The sequence below is a fragment of the Jaculus jaculus genome, chromosome 5 (genome assembly GCF_020740685.1).
Source record: "Jaculus jaculus isolate mJacJac1 chromosome 5, mJacJac1.mat.Y.cur, whole genome shotgun sequence".
Taxonomy (NCBI): Eukaryota; Metazoa; Chordata; class Mammalia; order Rodentia; family Dipodidae; genus Jaculus; species Jaculus jaculus.
The window spans coordinates 5,630,510-5,653,202 of record NC_059106.1 but is presented as its reverse complement, the minus strand read 5'-3'; the positions used below and the strand labels follow the sequence as shown (position 1 = coordinate 5,653,202).

General features: G+C 40.8%; 1 protein-coding gene across 1 annotated transcript in view; it reads left to right on the top strand.

Annotated features, from left to right (window-relative positions):
• Positions 1-22,693, top strand: part of Map3k2 (mitogen-activated protein kinase kinase kinase 2) — a 54,662-nt gene that overhangs the window by 4,983 nt on the left and 26,986 nt on the right. The window contains exons 5-11 of the mRNA XM_045148884.1: positions 5,112-5,225; positions 6,005-6,092; positions 10,457-10,587; positions 15,129-15,208; positions 17,917-17,984; positions 18,145-18,237; positions 20,184-20,390. Of these exons, the coding sequence (XP_045004819.1) occupies positions 5,112-5,225; positions 6,005-6,092; positions 10,457-10,587; positions 15,129-15,208; positions 17,917-17,984; positions 18,145-18,237; positions 20,184-20,390 (781 nt within the window). The remainder of the gene's footprint in view (positions 1-5,111; positions 5,226-6,004; positions 6,093-10,456; positions 10,588-15,128; positions 15,209-17,916; positions 17,985-18,144; positions 18,238-20,183; positions 20,391-22,693) is intronic.

Genomic DNA, 22,693 nt, shown 5'->3' with positions numbered 1-22,693 from the left:
TAAAGCCAAATTAAATGCCAGTGTATCAAGCAAGCAGTGCCTATCCATAGAACCTGCTTAGACCCCAGATAGAAATATTTTGACAGACTTTATGTCCTAAACAATGTTAGATTTAAGAACCTGACAGTGTCTCTAAGCAAAGTGATGGGTACCGTGCCACATTAATATCTTCAAATTTTATTTTTCAAATAATTTTTGGATTTTTTTTTTTTTCTTCAAGGTAGGGTCTCACTCTAGCTCAGGCTGACCTGGAATTCACTATGTAGTCTCAGGGTGGCATTGAATTCATGGTGATCCTCCTACCTCTGCCTCTGGAGAGCTAGGATTAAAGGCGTGTGCCACCACACCCTGCTTGTGGTGTTTTTTTTTTAATTATTATTTTTTTTTATTTTGAGATAGGGTCTTGCTTCAGTCTGGGCTTACCTGGAATTCACTGTGTAGTCTCAGGCTGGCCTCAACGCACAGTGATCCTCCTACCTTAGCCTCCCAAATGCTAGGATTAAAGGTGTGCACACCATCATGCCTGGCTAATATTTGGATATATTTTCCAAGGTAGGGTCTCACTAGCTCAGGCTGACTTGGAATTCACTACGTAGTCTCAGGGTGGCCTTGAACTCATGTTGATCCACTTACCTCTGCCTCCCAAGTGCTGGGATTAAAGGCATATGCCACCACACCCAACTAATATTTGGATTTTCATTTACTTATTAGGACATCTTGACTAGTCCTATCTTAGCACTTTATTTATATATTTCCTACCAGACTTTCAGTTGCCAGGCTCTGGGATTTCCAGGATTTTCTAGAGGTATGGCCCCAGAGACCCAAGTGCTTAGAGGGATTGATAAACTCAGCTAGCTTAAAGTGGTAGCTTGTTGTATAATATTCCTTTTTTGGGCTTCTTTCCCTTCATTCTTCATCCTTCTCACTCCTTTACCACTGTTTCCTAGAACACTTTTATATACAAAACAACTTGACCTTGAATCTTTATCACATAGTATGATTCTAAAGTAATCAAGACACTTTGACCATCCCATCTTTTAAAATTTTGCAATGCCAAGATTTTTTAAAAGTACAGTGTTCAAGGCCACTCTGAGATTACATAGTAAATTCCAGGTCAACCTGAGCTAGAGTGAAACCTCGAAAAACCAAAAAACAAACAAGCAAACAAAAAACTACAGTGTTGGGCTAAGGAGATGGATTAGGTGGTAAAGTGCTTGCTGCTTAAGCATGAGGACCCATGGTCAGATCCACAGTACCTCTGTAAAAGACTGGTGTGATGGTATGTTCCTGTAATCCCAGCACTGGGAAAGCTGTGGCACACAGATTTCTGGGGCTTGCTGGCCATCTGGTCTGGCAGAGTTGGTGTGCTCCAGATTCAGTGAAAGACCTTGTTTCAATAAAATGCAATGGAGGTCTCCACATGCACACATACATGTGCATGCTCACCCCCAAACGTGTGCCCATACACATGCGAACATATACACACACGCAAAAAAAATAAAAAGACTACCGTATTATCACTGGGAATGGTGGCTCAGTTCTATGATCTCAGCGTTTTGGAGGCTTAAGCAGGAGAGGAACTTGAGCTCAAGGCCAGCCTGGACTACAGAGTGAGACTCTGTCCAAAATAAAACTACAGTGTTGTCTTGTAGGTCTGTCAAGAAAAATGAGGTTAGTTTGACCACAGGTACATTTGTGCATGTACCTGTTCTAAATCCTAGAATTACTAGTTCTTTTTCTTTTTTATGATTTTTGGAGGAGGGAAGCTGGAATTTGAGGACTGATCCTGTAGTGTCAGTAATTTTCCATTTTATAAAAATTGAAGGCCGGGCCGGGCGTGGTGGCGCACGCTTTTAATCCCAGCACTTGGGAGGCAGAGGTAGGAGGATCACTGTGAGTTTGAGGCCACCCTGAGACTACATAGTGAATTTCAGGTCAGCCTGGGCTAGAGTGAGACCCTACCTCGAAAATAAAAAAAATTTAAAAAGCTGGCCATGGTGGCACATGCCTTTAATCCCAGCACTTGGGAGGCAGAGGTAGGAGGATTACCATGAGTTTGAGGCCATCCTGAGACTTGACTACATAGTAAATTCTAGGTCAGCTTGAGCTAGAGTGAGACCCTACCTCAAAAAAAACAAAGTAAGTAAATAAATAAATAAGTGATAAATAAAAATAAGTTTAAAAAAATTGAAAATCTTGGGCTGAAGAGATGGCTTAGTTGTTAAGGCACTTGCCTGCAAATGCAATGGGCCCAGGTTCAATTCTCCAGGATCCATGTAAGTCAAATGCACAGGGTGGTACATGCATCTGGAGTTAGTCTGAAGTGGCTAGAGGCCCTGACACACCCATTCTCTCTCTATCTGCCTCCTCTTCTCCTTCTCTCTCTCTCTCAAATAAATAAATGCATAAAAATAAAAATTCTTTAAGTTCTTACACTCAATTTTAATATCCTTTCTAGGAAGGATTTATTTATATATAATTAATTTACCAAAAATAAGAGAGAAAAAGGTTTTATGAAGGAGATTGAAATAAACTTACCATCCAGAAAGATATTCTGTGGTTTATTTAGTAGAAGTTAGAAGGGCAGGGACTTGTTTGTGGCTTTCTTCATTTTACAGTTTATAGTAAGTAGATCTGGAAGAATTGGGAGGGGTTACATCAGAACTGTAGCAAGTAGAATAGTGAAGATAGGAAAGAGCAAAATGTTTTAATATGGTATGTAAGTGATAATGAACTGAAAGGTATTTAACTAAATGGATTGATAGTTAAGGCTTACTCATTCTGTCAAAGTTAATTTTTCTTTTATAGAAAACCTCATAGAGTAAAAAGGAAACAAGTTAGAGGATAACTTGTAATAAATTAGCTACAAATAGAAGTTAGGAGTTTTAAGTAAATGTAAGTAGAATATATGTGGAATTTAAATCATGCCTGGCTTACATACGTATTTAGCAGCTTTTCTTTATTATTATTATTTATCTGTTTTGAAGATGGGGCCTCGCCATGTAGCCCTGGCTGGCCTGATACTCATTATGTAACCTAGGATGGCCTTAAACTTGTGGCAATCTTCTTGCTTCCATACCCCCCCCCCCCCCGTAGAGTCTCACTGTAACCCAGCCTGACCTAGAACTCACTTTTTGGTCCCAGGCTGACTTTGAACTCACAGTGATCCTCGATCCTCCTACCTCTGCCTCCCAAGGACTGGGATCAAAGGTGTGTGTTATCATACCTGGCCCACCTTCCTTGAAACAAGATTTCTTCATAAAGATCTCCACAGAGAGTGTGTATGTTAATTGGGGTGCAATCTAGTGCTTACTCTGTGGGCCTGGTTTTTGCTGCACCCTTCAGGAGTGGGGGTTCTTTTCTCAGAGGGGTTTATAGTACAGAGGACCTTACGTGTAAATGTTTCATATGCTTTGTTTGCACAATAGAGCTGGTTAACATGTGTGGCATATGTTCACTTTTACTCTGTCCCTCTTCCAGTGAAATGAAATATATTATTATTAGCAGAGTCTTCTTAGGCTGAAAAGATGACTTTAAAAAACTAAAATTAGGGAGTGAGACTAAAATCCCCACCTGGAGCAAATAAAAATACATACAAAATATACTGGTACTTTCCTGTCTAAGTTGCTTTTTGTGTGTTCTTTTATGAGGCCCCCCCACCAGCCTCCCCTCTGCACAAGGCAGCTCTGGGCCCTGGAATGTGATGTTTTAGGTCATCTCCAAAGGCTGCAGTTTTATACTGGGAGGCTGATGACACCTTTTATTATAATTATTCTTATGGTTCTGGTTATAAAAAAACCTAAAATTAATTTTTTTATTAAATATTTAATTATTTATTTGACAGAGAAAAAGGGAGAGACAGAGACAGAGACAGAGACAGAGAGAGAGAGAGAGAGAGAGAGAGAAAGAGAAAGGGCACACCAGGGCCTCCATCCACTGCAAACGAGCTCCAGACACATATGGGGAATCGAATCTGTGTCCTTTGGCTTTGCAGGCAAACCCCTTAACTGCTAAGCTATCCTTCCAGCTCTAAAAAAAATAGTTTTTTTATTTATTTGCAAGGAGAGAGATGGGGGATGGGCATACCAAGGCCTCTTGCCACTGTAAGTGAACTCCAGACCCTTGCAGCACTATGTGCATCTGGCTTTATGTGGGTATTGGTGAATTGAACCTGGGTCATCAGGCTTTGTTTTGTCCCTTTTAACACTTATATTTGAGAGGACTACTGAAAGCAGATTGCACATTCAAGATTTCCTACAGGTTAACTGACTCTTACAGTAATCAGGTCACCAAGACCAGAGACGAATGCCAGGTGAACTGTAGCGGGTGTGTTGTTAGTGGTACCTTTCCATGTAGCTGTCACCAGTGATTGATAAACACACCAGATGAGAGAGTAAATCTGTGGTTACTGCTAGAAAAGGAGCTAAGTTTTGTTTATACGGATGAAAAGTAGTACCTTAACTGTTTTCTTTTCTTTTTTGTTTTTTTTGAGGTAGGGTTTCACTCTAGTCCAGGCTGACCTGGAATTCACTATGTAGTCTCAGGGTGGCCTGGAACTCATGGTGATCCTCCTACCTCTGCCTCTCAAGTGCTGGTTAAGGCGTGTGCCACCCTGCCTGGCTTGACATAACGTTTTTGTGTATATTCTTTTGTGCTGTGTTGGGGTGAATATACTCTATCTTAAATTTAATAGTATTATGAAAATACTATAGAAAATTAATTTTTAGGGCTGGGGAGATGCCTTAGTGGTTAAGGCACTTGTCTGCAAAGCCAGAGAACCCAGGATAGGGAAATCATGTGTAGATATGTATTACCACTCTGAAGACTTCCATGTTAGTAATAAAGAACAAAATCTTTTTCTTTTTTTTTTTTTTTGGTAGGGTCTCGCTCTAGCCCAGGCTGACCTACAATTCACTATGTAGTCTCAGGGTGGCCTTGAACTCATGGTGATCCTCCTGCCTTTGCCTCTCGAGTGCTGGGATTAAAGGCATGCGTCACCATGCCCAGCTAACAAAATCTTTTGAGATTTGTAATTCTCTAGTAATATAGAGATCATGGAAGAACTTGACTTGGTGAGAACTTGCATGAATCCTCGTTTTCTTTTTGTCTAGTTGGTGATTCCATTAACTACCCAGGATGACTTGGACAAAGCTGTGGAGCTGCTGGACCGTAGTATTCACATGAAGAGCCTCAAGATACTACTTGTCATAAATGGAAGTACACCGGTAAGGATTGGGCTTTGTGTTCTTAAGAGCTATAAGACTCGCCTTGTAAAAGTCAGTGTTTGAACCAGATATATTCTATAGTCATTCATGTATTTTCATTATAGTTGGGTGTATATTTATATTCTTATTTTTTTTAAATTTATTTGTAAGCAGAGAGAAAGAGAGAGAGAGAGGGGGGGGAGGGAGGGAGGGAGGGAGGGAGGGAGGGAGGGAGGGAGGGAGGGAGGGAGGGAGGGAGGGAGGAGAGACAGACAGACAGAACGAGCCCATCAGGGCCTCCTGCTTCTGCAAGCAGATTCCAGATGCATCTGGCACTTTGTGCATCTGGGTTAATTTGGGAACCAGGGAATCAGACTCAGGTTGTTAGGCTTTGCAGGCAAATGCCTTAATCACTGAGCCATCTTTCCATCCCTGTATTTATATTTGCTACAGCTTAATATTCTTTCTCCTTAAAACCACATTGCCATAATTATAAATAAGAATATCTTTATACATACAAAAATAGAGACTGGAAATTTGGGAGGAGTTACATTAGGATTAAAATGTCTTTATTTTACTTTATTCCTGGGCTCATGTGGTTCTCCTCCTGCATTAATCTTCTAAGAAGCTGAGAAGATAGAAGTGTGACCCTGCTTCTGGCAGGATTAAGATTTCTAAGAGTAGATTTGATAAGGCCCAGTAACACTTTAGAATAAATAGGTTGTTTCTTGTAAAGGCAAGGAGTTTTTTTTAAAGCCCTGAATAGGAAGAATAGAATTAATTGTCTTTTTCTTTTGTAGGCTACTAATTTAGAACCATTGCCATCATTAGAAGATTTGGATAATACAGTATTTGGAGCAGAGGGGAAAAAACAGCTGTCAGTAGTAGGTGAGAAAGCTTACATCTAAAATATGAAATAGATGACTTCTTTATTTCTTCCTTTATCTTTTAATATAGCATGTCCCTGAGGTAGAACCCTGGCTCCTTGTGCTCTATAATGTTTCTTAGCTAACTACTTTGTGGTATCCTATGTCCCTGGGAAATTAATTTCACATATTGTAGGATTAGTATTACTAAGTTTAAATTCTTTGCATAAACACTGAGTATCTTACTGTTTAAGAAGTTCAAAGTCAACCTTAGAGCAGTTCATCCTTCCACCCCAACTGCCAAAGTAGGATCTCACTGTACCCAGGCTGACCTGGAATTCACTATGAAGTTTCAGGCTGGCCTCAAACTCATAGTAATCCGCCTACCTCTACCTCCCAAGTGCTGGGATTAAAGTTTGTGCCACCGTGCCCCACTTGAAGCAATTTTAATTCTACAAATAGAATGGAGAGGAGACATTAAGTAATTTTAGGACATTAAAATTTATAGACCAGGGCTGGAGAGATGGCTTAGCAGTGAAGGCACTTGCCTGCAAAGCTTAAGGACTCAAGTATGGCTTCCCAGAACCCACATAAGCCAGATGCACAAGGTGACACACATGCACCAAGTGGCATATGCATCTGGAGTTGGATTGCATGAAGGTAGAGGCCCTGGCCTGCTCGTTTTCTCTTCACTTACAAAAAATAAAAGTTAATAGACGAGATCCTACTATGAGAAGTAACCAAAACAATTGTTCTTCTTCTTTGGTTCCCAGCAGAAGTTATTTTATGACCATTTTTTGAAAGTTCCTTGTCTTTCATAAATCCTACTTTTTGTTTCAGAGTACTAGAAATGAGGGCAACAGAAACGAGACACAAAATAAAAATGGCCTCAGTTATAACTGAGGTAAACATTTGAAATAGTTGAATTCAAATTCTGACTCACAACATAAGACCAGTACAATGACTATTAACATTACATCCCCTCCTTTACAGACCCTATCATTATAAAATAATAACAGTCAATTCATGTCAGTTTCATTAGACAGAAAAAGTTAAAAGCACTACTTAAACTGACCTTTTTAATTCATTTGCATTAAAACTGTGCTGAATACCTCAATATTAACCAATGAACAATTCTTGTTTGAGTTTGTTACTAGGATAAGAAAAAAGTAGATATTGTATAGAATTACCTTGAGTGTGTTAACAAGCTTGTTGAACTGTGAATTAAGAAAAGAGTGTAATGGTTGAAGAAAGAAATTTTCACATCCTTCTTTCTTCCCTGTCTCAGTAGTCGAATCTCTTGATCTTTTATTAGTAAGGGTATACAGAAAAGATAAAAATATCAGGGACCTTATGATCATTGTGGCTGTAGTTTTTACAGAGCCCTAAGAAAGTCAACTCAAAGTCCAACCCCAGTCCTTTTCTAGACTTGTCAGTGATGAAATCTGTGCATCTCTTAGTCATTTTTCACTTTCTTCCTATCTAAAAAGTAGTAGCATATATAAAAGCTAAAGATTTTTTGCTTTAAATTAAATTAAAATTACAAGAAGAGGGCTGGAGAGATGGCTTAGCAGTTAAGGGGCTTGCCTGCAAAGCCTTAGGACCCATGTTTGACTCTCCAGGTTCCACGTGAGCCAGGTGTACAAGGTGATGCAAGCGTGTAAGGTCATACATGGGCACAAGGTGGCACATGTGTCTGGAGGTTGATTGTAGAGGCTGGAGGCCCTGGTGTACCTATATTCTATCATAAAAAAAAAAATTATAGGAAGAGAATAACTTTAGTAAAATCTTTTCAGAGAACCAGGTAAAAATAAAGCAAAGCCGGGCGTGATGGTGCATGCCTTTAATCCCAGCACTCCGGAGGCCGAGGTAGATGGATCTCCATGAGTTGGAGGCCGCCCTGAGACTACATAGTTAATTTCAGGTCAGCCTGGACCAGAGAGAGACCCTACCTTGAAAAACCAAAATCAATTAATCAATAAATAAAGCAGATTATTGTCTCATGAGAATTGTGACAAGTAGGGACTAAAGAGATAGGTCAGAGGGTAAGAATGCTTTTTGTTTAAACATGAGACCCTGAGACTGCTTGAGTTCAGTTCCCTAGCACCCATGTAAACAGCTGAGGGCAGGAGCAGAGACTGGAGAATCATTTTGGGGGCTCTCAAAATGGCAAATTTGAGAATCAGTGAGAGTCTCAATCTCAGGAAAACACACAGGAATTACGAAGAGGCACACTTGGCCTTTTCCTTTGGCCGTCAGATGTTCACGCCTGGGCATGTGCACCTGCACCAACACATTCATTCACTGCACATATGAATATGCAAAAAGGGGAGAAAAGAGTTGTGACTAATAAAGTAAATATCAGACTTTACTGTTATTTTTTCCAAGGAAGGATCTTGCCCTAGCCTGCACTGACCTGGAATTAGTCTCAGGCTTGCCCCGAATTCACAGTGTTCCTCCTACCAGGGCCTCCAGCCACTACAAACTCCAAATGCATGTACCACTGTCCCTCTGGCTTTATGAGGGTACTAGGAAATTGAACTCAGGTTGTCAGGCCTTATGAACAAGTACCTTAACTGCCTAGCCATAGTTACACCCTTCCTTTTTTTTTAAATTATGAGGAAATTTAAATTTTAAGAATTTAAGTTGACATAGAGCCCATTCGAGTATCCTAAATAAGCTCCAGAGCTCTAAATGTAAAATCTCATAGTAGAGGTAAATGACTAAGAAGTAATTTCACTTTAGGGTTCTAAATACTGAAGAAAAGGAATAGAAAACAATGTCATGGAATTAGCCGGGTGTGGTGGTGCACGCCTTTAATCCCAGTGTTCAGGAGGTAGAGGTAGGAGGATCATCTTGAGTTCGAGGACAGCCTGAGACTCCATAGTAAATTCCAGGTGAGCCTGGGCTACAGTGAGACCCTACCTTGAAAAACCAAAAAAAAAAGGTCACGGAATCCGATGAACATAGTATATGTTCATGGTGAATGGTTTTACCACCACAGCATCTTTTTTTTTTTTGGTTTTTCGAGGTAAGGTTTCACTCTAGCCCAGGCTGACCTGGAATTCACTATGGAGTCTCAGGGTGGCCTCAAACTCATGGCGATCCTCCTACCTCTGCCTCCCAAGTGCTGGGATATAAAGGCGTGCACCACCACGCCTGGTTAGATCTTTTTTTTTTTTTTTTTTTTTTTGACAGCTTCCATAATTGTAAACAATATCCTATGGTAATTCCATCCCTATCCTCACTTCCCCCTTTGAAACTCCACTCTCCATCATATCCCTGCCCCCTCTTAATCAGTGTTTCTTTTATTTTGATGTCATGATCTTTTCCTCCTATTATGATGGTCTTGTGTAGGTAGTATCAGGCCCTGTGAGGTCATGGATAGCCAGGCCATTTTGTATCTGGAGGATCACGTTGTAAGGAATCCTACCCTTCCTTTGGCTCTTGCATTCTTTCTACCACCTCTTCCACAATGGACCCTGAGCCGTGGAAAATGTGATAGAGATATTTCAGTGCTGAGCACTCCTCTGTCACTTCTCACCACCATGGTGCCTTCTGAGTCATCCCAAGGTCATTGCCATCTGAAAAGAGAAGCTTCTCTATCCAAAAGTGAGAGTAGCATTAGTATATGGGTATGAACATGAAGAGAAGTGCACCACAGCATCTTTATAGAAAGGTGTTTGATCCCATATTCTCAGGTGGGAGAAGAGGTTCATGATGATTGGTTAACTGCCAAAGGCATTCAGGTGGTAAGTAGTTTGAACTGGGATTTAAACTGAGCCCTGACTACAGAGCCCTATTCTTTATTACATCATGATGCCAGCCACAAATGATGTTATAAGCCAATATGTGTAAGTTATCACTGTTCATAAGCATTGGAACTGATTGAAGAGGCTTTAGTGTATTATCAGTCCATGATGCAGTTGTCAGCAGTCAGAAAAGCATAGTGAGGGCTGGAGAGACGGCTTAGCAGTTAAAGCATGTGCCTGCAAAGCCAAAGGATCCCAGTTCGACTCTCCAGGACCCACATAAGCCAGATGCATAAAGGAGTGCATGCATCTGGAGTTTGTTTGCAGTGGCTAGAAGCCCTGATGCACCCATACTCTCCATCTCTTTCTTAAGTAAATAAATAAATAAAATACATTTTTTTAAAAAAGATAAGCACAATGAGTATAAATTAGGATTAGAAGAGGTTAAAAATCTTGTAGAATGGGTGTTTAGGAAGGCTGTAAAAACATTTGAAGTTGAATGTATAGATAAAATTATTATTAACACTGAATTTGATTTGCCAAAGTTATTTTAATATAGTTTATAAATATACCCAGCTTAATAAAATTAATTTCTTTATTGACATTGATAAAATTGTGTAATTTTTCTCCTGAGGTCCCACTCATAGAGATAGAAGTTCCCCTCCCCCAGGATACATTCCAGATGAACTACACCAGGTTGCCCGGAATGGGTCATTCACTAGCATCAACAGTGAAGGAGAATTCATTCCAGAAAGCATGGACCAAGTAAGACAAAGTTGAATGTTGTTTTTCATTTTATTTGAAGATATTTGGGTAAGGATCAGTGTGATCTGGCACCTGAGGTGGGGTTTGTGCATGTTTGTGTGTGCTGGAGGGGTGTCTGACCTCTTCTCCAATCTCATATCTTCCTTCAGTGAAAAAAGAGTAGTTTTAAAAACTTGGAAACACCCATCAGTTTTTATATTGCTTTATATATTTCTTATCCACAAATGAATGAATACATTTGTTTTGTAATCATAGGATTGATATTCAGATTTTCTATGCATGTGTGTACACACATGTGTGTAGGATAACCTGAGGCTCTCTGGTACCAACTACCTTGTTTGTTTGTTTTTTTTTTTCTTTCCTTCCTCCCTCCATCCTTCCCTCCCTCCTCTTCCCTCTCTGTTGTTTTTTTGACTTAGGATCTCATTCTAGCCCAGGCTGACCTGGAATTCACTCTATTCTCAGGGTGGTCTCGAATTCACACCGCTCCTCCTACCTCTGCCTCCTGAGTGCTGGGATTAAAAGTGTGTGCCACCATGCCTGGTTTTCTTTCCTGCTTTTTAATGAGCAGGTGTTACACTCCTAAGGCTCATGACCTCTCCCACCATAGGCTTTTGATTAGGTTTTCAGTACCAGGCATGTATTCCCTTCCATAGAGTGAGCCTCTGATCTAATTAGAGAGCAGTTGGTTTTCCCCATAACAGACATGGCACTAATCCACCCGTTGGCTCATTTGGCCTGGCTGGCCAAACTTGAGGCTTGCAATGTCCACTGTTTTCACCACTGATGGCTTCAATCTCTTATAGGGCTACATGCAGTGTAGCTTTTTAAGTTTTCTGTCAGCTGGTTTGCAGGGAGGAGGTTTTCAGCTCAGCCCCAGTTTGATTTCTTGGTGACCTTGCAGCCCAGGCATGTGGAATATTCAACAATAGGGTCTTATCATCTATTCCTGGTGGGAAACCAAAAGCCTAGGCAATGGCCTATAATGTTTGGAGACATCAGGGACCTCTCTGGCTAAAACTACTGGAAGGTATCCCATCCCTGGCACTGAAATTTTTCTAGTAACAATCTATGGCCTCTGGGTTTGCCATTATCCAATAAAGTAGGTTATCAGATATGGCTTATTCATAATATACTGAAATTTGATTAACCACCCTCCTATCCTTCTTTTACTCAATCTCTTCTCCTTACCTCACTTAGGCCATTTCACTGGCAGTAATCTATTCATCCTCTTGCGTATATACAATACCATTCCCGTAAGTACACCCCTCTCTCCCCACCTTTTTGTTAACCAAGGTAGGGTCTCTAGCCCAGGCTGACCTGGAATTTACTATGTAGTCTTAGTCTTAGGGTGGCTTCAAAGTCATAGTGAGTGATCCTCCTACTTCTGCCTGGGATTAAAGGTGTGAGCCACCACTCCCCATCTTGTTCTTCTTCCCTCCCTCCCTCCCTCCCTCCTTCCATTTTCTCCCCTCCCCTCCTCCCTTCCTCCCCTTCCTTCTTTCCCTTTCTTCCTTCCCCTCCCTCCCTTCCTTCGTTTTTAAGACAGGCTTTCTCATTAGCCAGGAGCTTACCAGTTAGGCTAAATTGGTTCCCCAGCAAGCTGCAAGGGTCCTCCTTTCTCTGCCTCCTAACAGTGGAATTACAAGCATTCATCACCACACCTAGCATTTTTTAAAATTAGCTGTGGACATACTTAGTATGTAAGCAGCATATGTTGGTACCATCCTTTCCTTCATCCCTTTCCCCTTTTCCAAAGGGCCCTCCTCATTGGGGATACAGTTCATCTCCAAGGGGATTGTAGGTCAGGCATTGTGGGGCAGCTGTCAGTTATGGGGGAAGAGGTAATGTCTCAGTGCATAATGTCCCAACTTGTGGCTCTTCCAGTCTTTCCACCCACTCTTCCACAAAATTCCCTGAGCCATGTTGGGTTCATTTTAAGTATATTTCAGTGATGAGCTCTTAGGAGCCTCTGGATCTCTGGTTTGGTAGTTGTTGAGTGTCCTCAGTGTTTTACCTCCTTCACCCTTATGTTGACACCAGGTGCACCGAGAAAGCAGCATTCTTGCTCATTTCTACAGTTCCTCTATAGTTTCGGCTGGGGCTGTGGCGAAGTACAGTGGGTTCTTATCTCCTTAGGTCCTGCTTCCATCTGAAAAAGAGAAGCAGAAACTCCAGCAGAGAGTGAAGTGAGCACAGGTTCACTGGGATAACCATTATTAGTTTAGAGAAGCACCCAACATTTTTATGTGGGTTCTGGAAATCAAATTCAGGTTCTCATGCTTGCAAGACAAGCAGTTTACCACCTGGACCATCTTCCCAGCCCATATTTTTTTTTTTTTAATTAACATGGGAAGATAAGAGTCTATAACCTTTTAACAAATGCTTCAGCTTTATAGCAGTAATTTTTTTTTTTTCCTTCAGTTTTTCGAGGTAGGATTTCACTGTAGCTCAGGCTGACCTGGAACTTACTGTGTAATCTCAGGGTGGCCTCAAACTCACGGCAATACTCCTACCTCTGCCTCCCGAGTGCTGGGATTAAAGGCTTGCAACACCACACCTGGCCAGTAAGATATTTTTATGTGACTGTAGAGATGGCTTAGTGGTTGAAGTGCTTGCCTGTGAAGCCTAAGGAATCATGCTTGACTCTCCAAGTCCCATGTAAGCCAGATGCACAAAGTGACAAAAGCGTGCAGGGTTGCACATGCACACCAGATGGCACATGTGTCTGGAGTTGGATTTCAGTGGCTGGAGGCCCTGGTGTGTCAGGTCTGTCTGTCTCTCTCTCTCATAAAAATATAATAAAAATATTTTTTTTAAAAGTAATGGAGTTGCTGTTAGATGCTTACACTGCATTGCATGCTCACCAGAGTATAGTAGCTTACATTGTGTAATGCAGTAGTAACTTAATCATTTATCTCAATTGAGTGGGCTCATTGTCCAGATTTCAGGAAACAAAAGTATGTGCAATATTTTCAGTCTTATTACTTAGACTTTTTCTTTTTTAAACTTTACAAAAATATTTCATTTATTTATTTGAGACAGAGAAAAATGGGCATGCCAGGGCCTCTAGCCACTACAAACAAACTCCAGATGCATATGCTATCTAGTGCATCTGGCTTTGTGTAGATAATGGGGAATTGAACCTTGGTCTTTAGGCTTTGTGGGCAAGTGCCTTAACTACTGAGCAATTTCTCCAACCTTTTAAAAATATTTTGTTTGCTTGTTTGTTTGCAAGCAAAGAGAGAGAGAAGACAGATACAGACAGAGTGAAGCACCAGGGCTTCCAGCCACTGCAAACTAACTCCAGATGCATGTGCCACTTTGTATATCTGGCTTTATGCAGGTACTGGGGAATCTAACTTAGATTTTTAGGCTGGAGAGATGGTTTAGCAGGTAAGGTGCTTGCTGTGTAGCTTAAAAACCCAGGTTTGATTTCCCAGAACCCATGTAAGCCAGATAGATACACAAGGTGGTGCATGTGTCTGGAGTTTGCAGCAGCTGGAGGCCTTGGAGTGCCCATTCTGTCTCTCACACTCTCTGCCTTTTCTCTCTCTCAAATAAAATGAATAAAATTAAAAATGGTTAACTCTGGAACTGGGAAGATGATTCAGGGAGTGGTGAGGGCTTTCTGCTTAAGGATGGGGGCTGGAAGGCCTGAGAAAACTGAGTTCAATTTCCCAGAACCCATGTTAAAAACTAGGTGTGGGGCTGGAGAGATGGCTTAGCGGTTAAGGCGTTTGCTTGCAAAGCCAAAGGATCCCAGTTCAGTTCTCCAGGACCCATGTAAGCCAGATGCACAAGGGGGTGTATGTGTCTGGAGGCCTTTGCAGTGGCTGGAGGCCCTGGCGTGCCCATTCTCTCACTTGGTCTTTCTCTCTTTGTCTCTTTCTCCCCCTCAAATAAATAAAAAAGTAAAATATATTAAAAACAAAACAACACAAAAACTAGGCATGGGCAGGTATATCTGTAACCAGGAGACTCACTAGGGCTTGCTCTGGGTTAAGGGAGAGACCCTGTCTCAAGGAAGTACACAGATGAGCAATAAAAAAGAATACTCGAAGTTCTCCCCTGGCCTCTACCCACACATGGTACACATGTGCTTACACAAACACACATGTACACCCATGCTAAAAAATTTGTAACTCTGGAAAGTCACTGCTATTGGGTGTGGAGTTTCTTTGGATTTTTTTTTTTTTTTTTTTTTTGAGGTAGGGTCTTGCTGTGTAGCTTAGGCTGACCTGGAAATTTAGTATGTAGTCTCAGGGTGGCCTCAAACTCTTGGCAATCCTACCTCTATCTCCTGAGTGCTGGGGTTAAAGGTGTGTACCACCACATGTGGCTCTTTAGAAATTTTAACACTGAAAGTGTTCTAAAAGTGTGGGGGTTATGTATGTCTCTGAATATACCAAGAGCTATTAATAGATCTGTGCACTTCAACTTGATGAAGCTTATGTTATACAAATATGTCTCAAGTGGTTTTGTAAATAACTTTTGTTTGCTATCAGATTGAATCACAGTGGAACCCTCTGTTTTCCTAGATGCTGGATCCATTATCTTTAAGCAGCCCTGAGAATTCTGGCTCAGGAAGTTGTCCATCACTTGATAGTCCTTTGGATGGGTAATGTTGATTACAGCTTTCATTTTTAGTACATGTGCATCGATAAGCACATATCACATGTATAGTTACCAATAATTGCATGCTACACTCAGAAGAATGTAATGGTTAGTTCTCTCTACTGATGACAAATGATGTTTCTCATAGTTTGAATAAATCTTACCTCATGGGACTCAGTATCCTTATTAAGATGATGGCTTGTTATGGTGTTTTGAGTATTTCTGCTTACCAAAATTGTTTATTTGGAGGAAAATGCAAAATTAGAACATCAAATTTTTTATTAGTATATTTGGTTTTGGCTTGTTCCTTTTCTTTTTTAAAAAAGATTTTATTTTTATTTATTTATTAGAGAGAGAGAAAGCACGCTAGGGCCTCTAGCCACTGCAAATGAACTTCAGATGCATGTGCCACCATGTGCATCTGGCTTACACAGGACCTGGAGAATCGAACTTGGGGCCTTAGGCATCACAGGCATGCACCTTAACTGCTAAACCATCTCTCCAGCCAGCACCCCCATTTTTCTTATGGCTTGCTCCTTTTCTGTTTTGTTCTTTTTTTGAGGCAAGCCCAACAGACTTGCCTTTTTTTGTTTTTGGTTTTGTTTTTTATTTATTTATTTGAGAGCAACAGACAGAGAGAGAAAGAGGCAGATAGATAGAGAATGGGCATGCCAGGGCCTCCAGCCACTGCAAAAGACCTCCAGGTGCGTGTGCCCCCTTATGCATCTGGCTAATGTAAGTCCTGGGGAATCAAGCCTTGAACCGGGTCCTTAGTCTTGACAGGCAAGTGCTTAACCACTAAGCCATCTCTCCAGCCCTTGTTTTTGTTTTTTGAGGTAGGGTCTCACTCTAGCTCAGGCTGACCTGGAATTCACTATGTAGTCTCAGGGTGGCCTCAAACTCATAATGATCCTCCTACCTCTGCCTCCCAAGTGCTGGGATTAAAGGTGTGTGCCACCATGCCTGGCTTTTTTTTTTTTTTTTTTTAATGCAAGAGAGTGTGAGAGAGAATTGACATACCAGGGCCTCTAGCCACTGCAATTGAACTCTAGACACATGTACCCCTTGTGCGCTTTTGTCATTGTGCGTCTGGCTTATGTGGGACCTAGAGAGTCAAACATGAGGTACTTAGTCTTCACAGGCAAGCGCCTTAACCGCTAAGCCACCTGTCTAGCTGTGTTCTATTCTTTAAGACAAGGTCTTGCAACTTAGTCCAGCCTGCCTGGTAATATATCAGATTATATATATTTCCATCTCCTAGACTGGTCTTAAACTCTGCATCCTCCTGACTTCGCATTCAGAAAATTAAATTATAGCTGTGAGACACCACACTTGGGTAGAGCTTCCTTGAGTTGCTCTGCTTGGGATTATTTTCATTCTGGAACTGCATTGGGAATTACTTATATTCTTGGTAATTTTGTGTGTTCGCTGACATTTCAGAATTTTAAGTACTTTTCTTTTGTGGAGTGAGCAGTAGGAAGTTACCACCTGCGTGTTGCATGCACACCCTTGTGTTCTCAGCAAGACCTTGTTGCACGTGCACCCTTGGGTTTTCAGTAGGATCTTAATCTTGGTAGTTACCTTATAACACAAAGTAAATGTGAACATCTTCACATGTTTAGTCTACCCAGGGATTGCTTTATGAAAACAAATTCTGAAAAGAAACTAATAGTATTTGGGAATTCACATTTACTTTCCTCTCATCTGTATATGTGAAACCCCTCCATTAAAAAAAGAAACCTTGGGGCTGGAGGGATATCTTAGCAATTAAGGCGTTTGCCTGCAAAGTCAAAGGACCCTGGTCCTATTCCCCAGGACCCATGTTAGCCAGATGCACAAGGGGACACATGTGTCTGGAGTTCATTTGTGGTGGCTGGAGGCCCTAGCTTGCCCATTCTCTCCCTCCCTCTTTCTCTGTCAAATAAATAAATAAAAATAAAATATAAAAAAAAAGAGAAACTTGGGCTGGAGAGATGGCTTAGTGATTAAGTGCTTGCCTATGAAGCCCAAGGACCCCGGTTTGAGACTGTCTTCCCCAGGACCCATGTTAGCCAGATGTACAAGGGGGCATATACATCTGGAGTTCATTTGCAGTGGCTAGAAGCCCTGGCATGCCCATTCTCTCCCTCTCCCCTCTCTCTGCCTCTTTCTCTCTCTGTCTCTCTCAAATAAAAAATAAACAAAAAATTTAAAAAAAGAGAAACTTTGTAGCACACTATCCCAGAACTTATGTACATTAGATGAGTCAGAATTATTATGTCCTTTGAATAGATGCAGAAACAGTCTCAGGAGTATCCTTTGCCAATATTACACGTAGCTTAGACTGAAAAATAGGTGCTTCTAAACACTTGTGACTCCAGACTATATTTGGTTAACTTTTACAATCAGGCCCTTTGTCTATATCTTGAGGTGTTTCAAAAAAAGCATGTTTTTGTTTTTTGTTTTGGTTTTTCGAGGTAGGGTCTTATTCTAGTCCAGGCTGACCTAGAATTCACTATATAGTCTCAGGGTGGCCTTGAACTCATGGTGATCCTCCTACCTCTTCCTCCCAAGTGCTGGGATTAAAAGCGTGCACCACCATGCCCGGCAAAGCTTTTTTTTTTTTTTTTTTTTTAAGTCATGTTAATATTTGAGTAGGTTCTGTTATGGACACACATACATGTATATTTATTACATAACCTCTCAATTTAATGTTACATTTTCTATTTATAGAGAAAGCTATCCAAAATCACGAATGCCAAGGGCCCAGAGCTACCCAGATAATCATCAGGAGTTTTCGGGTTAGTCTATAAATTCTACATGCTTGAATGCTATGTCATAGGTTAATGCTTTGGCTAGGAATGGGAGGGCAAGATTAATAGAACTTTATAAATATTACTTGCTTTTTTTATTGAAAGTATTTGACATTTTTGTAACATAATTTCTTCCATTTGTTAACAGACTATGATAACCCTATCTTTGAGAAATTCGGAAAAGGAGGCACATACCCAAGAAGATACCATGTTTCATATCATCACCAAGAGTATAATGATGGTCAGTTTCTGGCAATTGGGACAATGACAGATTAACAATATCAAAAATAATAAAAGTTAGTACAAATTTTGGGCTGGGGTAATGGCTTAGCAGGTAAAGCACTTGCTGTGCAGGCATGAGTACTTAAGTTCTGATCCACAGAACCCATGTAAAGCCAGGTGCAGCACTATGAGCATTTGTGATTGCAGTGCACACCAATGGCGACATAGGAGCAGAGACAGGAGAATTTCCTAGAAGCTCATGAGCTGGCGAGCCTGGCAGTCACAGTGAATGAAAGACCCTGCCTCAAGGTGGAAAGCAAGGGTTAACATTTTAGGGTGGCCTCTTACCTTTACACATGTGTATACTATGGAACCCTCACACATGCATGTCCATGTGCAATCACAAAATATTTTAAATAAATTCAGTTTATTGAAATTGCATATTAATATGGTGGTATTACAAAAATTTGTTCTTACGTCATTTCATTTTCTAAAACTTGTTTAAAAAAAAAACTCTGGGCATGGTGGCACATGCCTTTAGTCTCAGCACTCAGAAGGCAGAGTTAGGAGGATCGCCATGAGTTTGAGGCCACCCTGAGACTACATAATGAATTCCAGGTCAGCCTAGGCTAGAGCAATACCCTACCTTGAAATACCAAAAACAAATAAACAACAACAACAAAAAAAACCACCACCATAAAACCTTTTTGCTGGGGTTGTACCTCATTGGGAGAACACTTGCCTGTCATATGTAAGACCTTGAGTTAAACTGGCACCCCCAAAATATCAAACTTTTTAGAAAACTAAACTAAAATAATATTGCAGACCTATGTCACTTTATAATATTTAACTTTCCCTCCACAGGAATAATTGTTAATGATATTATTTAGAAAATTATTCTCTAAGGGCCTGGAGAGAAAGCTCTGTGGCTAAGTCCCCTCGCTGTGCAGTCATGAGGGCCTGAGGGCCTGAATTGCCCTGAGTTTGACCTCCTGAACTCAGGTAAAAAAAAGTGCTGGGCGTGGCCACATCTGCCTGTAAAGAGGAGGTGAGACAGGAGACTCTCTGGGACTTGCTTATCAGCTAGTCTGATGGAAAGTGGCAACTCCAGGTTCAGTGAGAGATTCCATCTTAAGGATGAGTGATAAAGGACACCCATGTTCTCTGTCCACTACATGTATGTGCATGGAGTACTTGTATCTGCACACACATGGATACACTACACACACACACACACACACACACACACACAAAGAAAAAGGAAAACGAAAATTATTCCCCAATGATGAAATCATACTTGAGTTATCCCTTTATAAAACTGATACCAATAACTTGCCAATTTTATGTTTATTTTGAAATTGTTATTGGAAATGAGAAAATTATGTATAATACATATATGTAATATATATATTAGATTATATAATACATATTATTTATATATCTATTCATATATATGCATAAAATATATTTATTATAATACTTTTTTTTTTTTGAGGTAGGGTCCTGTTCTAGCCTTAGGCTGATCTGGAATTCACTATGTAGTTTCAGGCTGACCTCAGGCCTCTATCCATTGCAAATGAACTCTGGATGCGCTTCTTTGTGCATCTGGTTTTACATGGGTACTGAGGAAGCGAACTTGGATTGTTAGACTTTATAGACAAGAGCCTTACCTGCTGAGCCATCTCTAGGCCCAAGAAGGCATTTTTGTTCTTTTTATCCATCATCAAAGTGTTTTTCCTGTGGTTTCAAGTACACGTGCATGTATGTGTAATTTATCGTAGGAGACGGTTTGAATTTGTATTTAATTTGCCCCCCCCCCACCACCCTGCACATAGTCATTATTACTTCAGGCTTTTGGCTGACTTGCAGGGCAAATACCTGTTCCATATATCCCAATGTTTAGGTGTCTTTAAAAGTACAGCACATTAATAACAGGAATAATGTAATTCTATTTGCATTTTGTAGGTCGTAAAACTTTTCCAAGAGCCAGAAGAACCCAAGGCACCAGCTTCCGGTCTCCTGTGAGTTTTAGTCCTACTGATCACTCCTTAAGTACTAGTAGTGGAAGCAGTATCTTTACCCCAGAGTACGAGGACAGTCGCGTAAGAAGAAGGGGAAGTGACATAGACAATCCTACTTTGACTGTAATGGACATCAGCCCACCCAGCCGTTGTAAGTAGTCAAATGAATAGCAGAATCTTTGCAGAATTTTATAATGTTAGCAGGAACATGGATAGTCAATTTTCAGGAAGAGACAGGTTTCTCAAAAGAGGTTATAATATAGCCAGGCGTGGTGGTGCACACCTTTAATCCCAGCACTTGGGAGGCAAAGGTAGGAGGATCGCCCTGAGTTCGAGGCCACCCTGAGACTACATAGTGAATTTCAAGTCAGCCTGGGCTAGAGTGAGACCCTACGTTAAAAACAACAACAAAAAAAAAAGGTTATAGGGTTGGGCATGGTGGCGCATGCCTTTAATCTCAGCACCCAGAAGGCAGAGGTAGGAAGATACTGTGGATTCAAGGCCATCCTGGGACTACGGAGTGAATTTCATGTTAGCCTGGGCTAGAGTGAAACCTTACCTCTGTAAAACAAAATAAAAAGATTATAGGTGTGTTTTAAAAGGTGGCTAGGTATCAGGTATAAGTGTGGTTCTATTTTTTTTTCTTCTTTTTTCATAAGACTGTTACAGTACAGCTTAAGGGAGGAGGGACTTACTTCTGGCTCATGGTTTCAGAGGTCCATAGTCCATAGTCCCTGGGTCTGGTAAGGCAGAAAATCATAGTGGTGGGAGCATGTGGTAGAGAGCACTTAATCTCATGGTGAACAGAAAGAGAAAAAGAGACTGAAGACATGGCTTACATGGGCACACCTCTAGTCACCTACTTCCTCTGGTTAGGCTACTAAGGTTTCCAGAATCTCCACAAATAGTACCACCAGCTGGGGTTCAAGTATTTGACAATACATGGGCAAGTTCTTCGTATTCAAAGCACAACACTAGTTAAGGAGATGCATCAGTTACTTTTCTGTGCTGTGACAAAATAATAAAGAATTTATTTGGATTCATGGCTGGAAGATGTGCATTCTTAATGTGAATGAGAGCATAAGGCAGAGTGTATCTTCAATCTACAGAGGGTATTGTATCTACAATCAGGAAGTATAGAGTTGAGTGCTGAGGCTCAGCTGTCTTTTTCCTTTTTATTCTGTCTGGGGCCCTAATCCATTGGCTGGTGGCACTCAAATTCAGGGTGAGTCTTCCCTCTTCAGTTACGCCTGTCGGGAACACCCTTACAGACACATCCATGGGTTTTGCCTTATCCCTTTAAAATTTTTATTATTTTTATTTTACATATTTCATTTCATTTTTATTTATTTGAGAGAGAGAGAAAAAAAAAAGGAAGGGAGGGAGGAAGGAAGGAAGCAGATAGAAAGAATGGGCTCACGAGGGCCTCTAGCCACTGCAAATGAACTCCGAATGCATGCACCACCTTGTGCATCTGGCTTATGTGGGTCATGGGGAATAGAACCTGGTTCCCTAGGCTTCACAGGCAAGTACCTTAACCACTCTCTAGTCCTGCCTTAATAGTTCTTAACAAGTTGATGATAACCATTAAAGTAGGCAGTGTATTCAAGAGATCATTGTACATTCTGAAATGGGAAATAGTTCGTTTTTGCTGAGGTGGGGCTCTTAATGTGAAATGATAGTTATAGGAAATTATAGTGGTAAATGATGGTAGATTGCACAGTTTGAACTTTATCATATAAACAGTACCTTCAGATATTCATGGCAAAAAAATTATGGTAGCAGAATTTGTATGATAATGAACTCTTTTTTGTGCTCATGTTGTCATACTTTAGTGTTGCCTTGATAACCCTACTCTGCATTACTGTTTTTGCTCTTGGCTGCTATCTGATCGAAAATAAGAAAGGAAAATCTTTTTAAAAATATTTTTACATATGTATTTACTTGTGAGAGAGGGAATGAATATGGGTGCGCCAGGGCCTCCAGCCACTGCAAATGAACTCCAGATGTGTGCTCCCCCTTGTGCATCTGGCTTACGTGGGTCCTAAGGAATCAAACTGGGGTCTTTTGGCTTTGTAGGCAAAATGCTGCTGAGCCATCTCTCCAGCCTCAGGAAAATCTTTTATATGTTTTTTGTACATATCTTCAGTTTATGTGTTTCTGTGGAACTTTATATGAACCCACATTTCAGTCAGGTATTGAGTTCTTTTTCCTTGAATAATTAATCTTTCTTGTAACACAAGTCTGCTAGTAATAAATTCTTTCACCATTTGAAAGGCCTTTACTTCTCCTTCATTTATTTATTTATTTTATTTTTAGAGAGGGGGAGAAAGAGACAGACAATTGATGCACCAGGGCTTCAGCTGCTGCAATCGAACTCCAGATGCTTACGCCACCTAGTGGGCATGTGCGACCTTGTGCTTGCTGCACCTTTGTGAGTCTGGCTAATGTGGG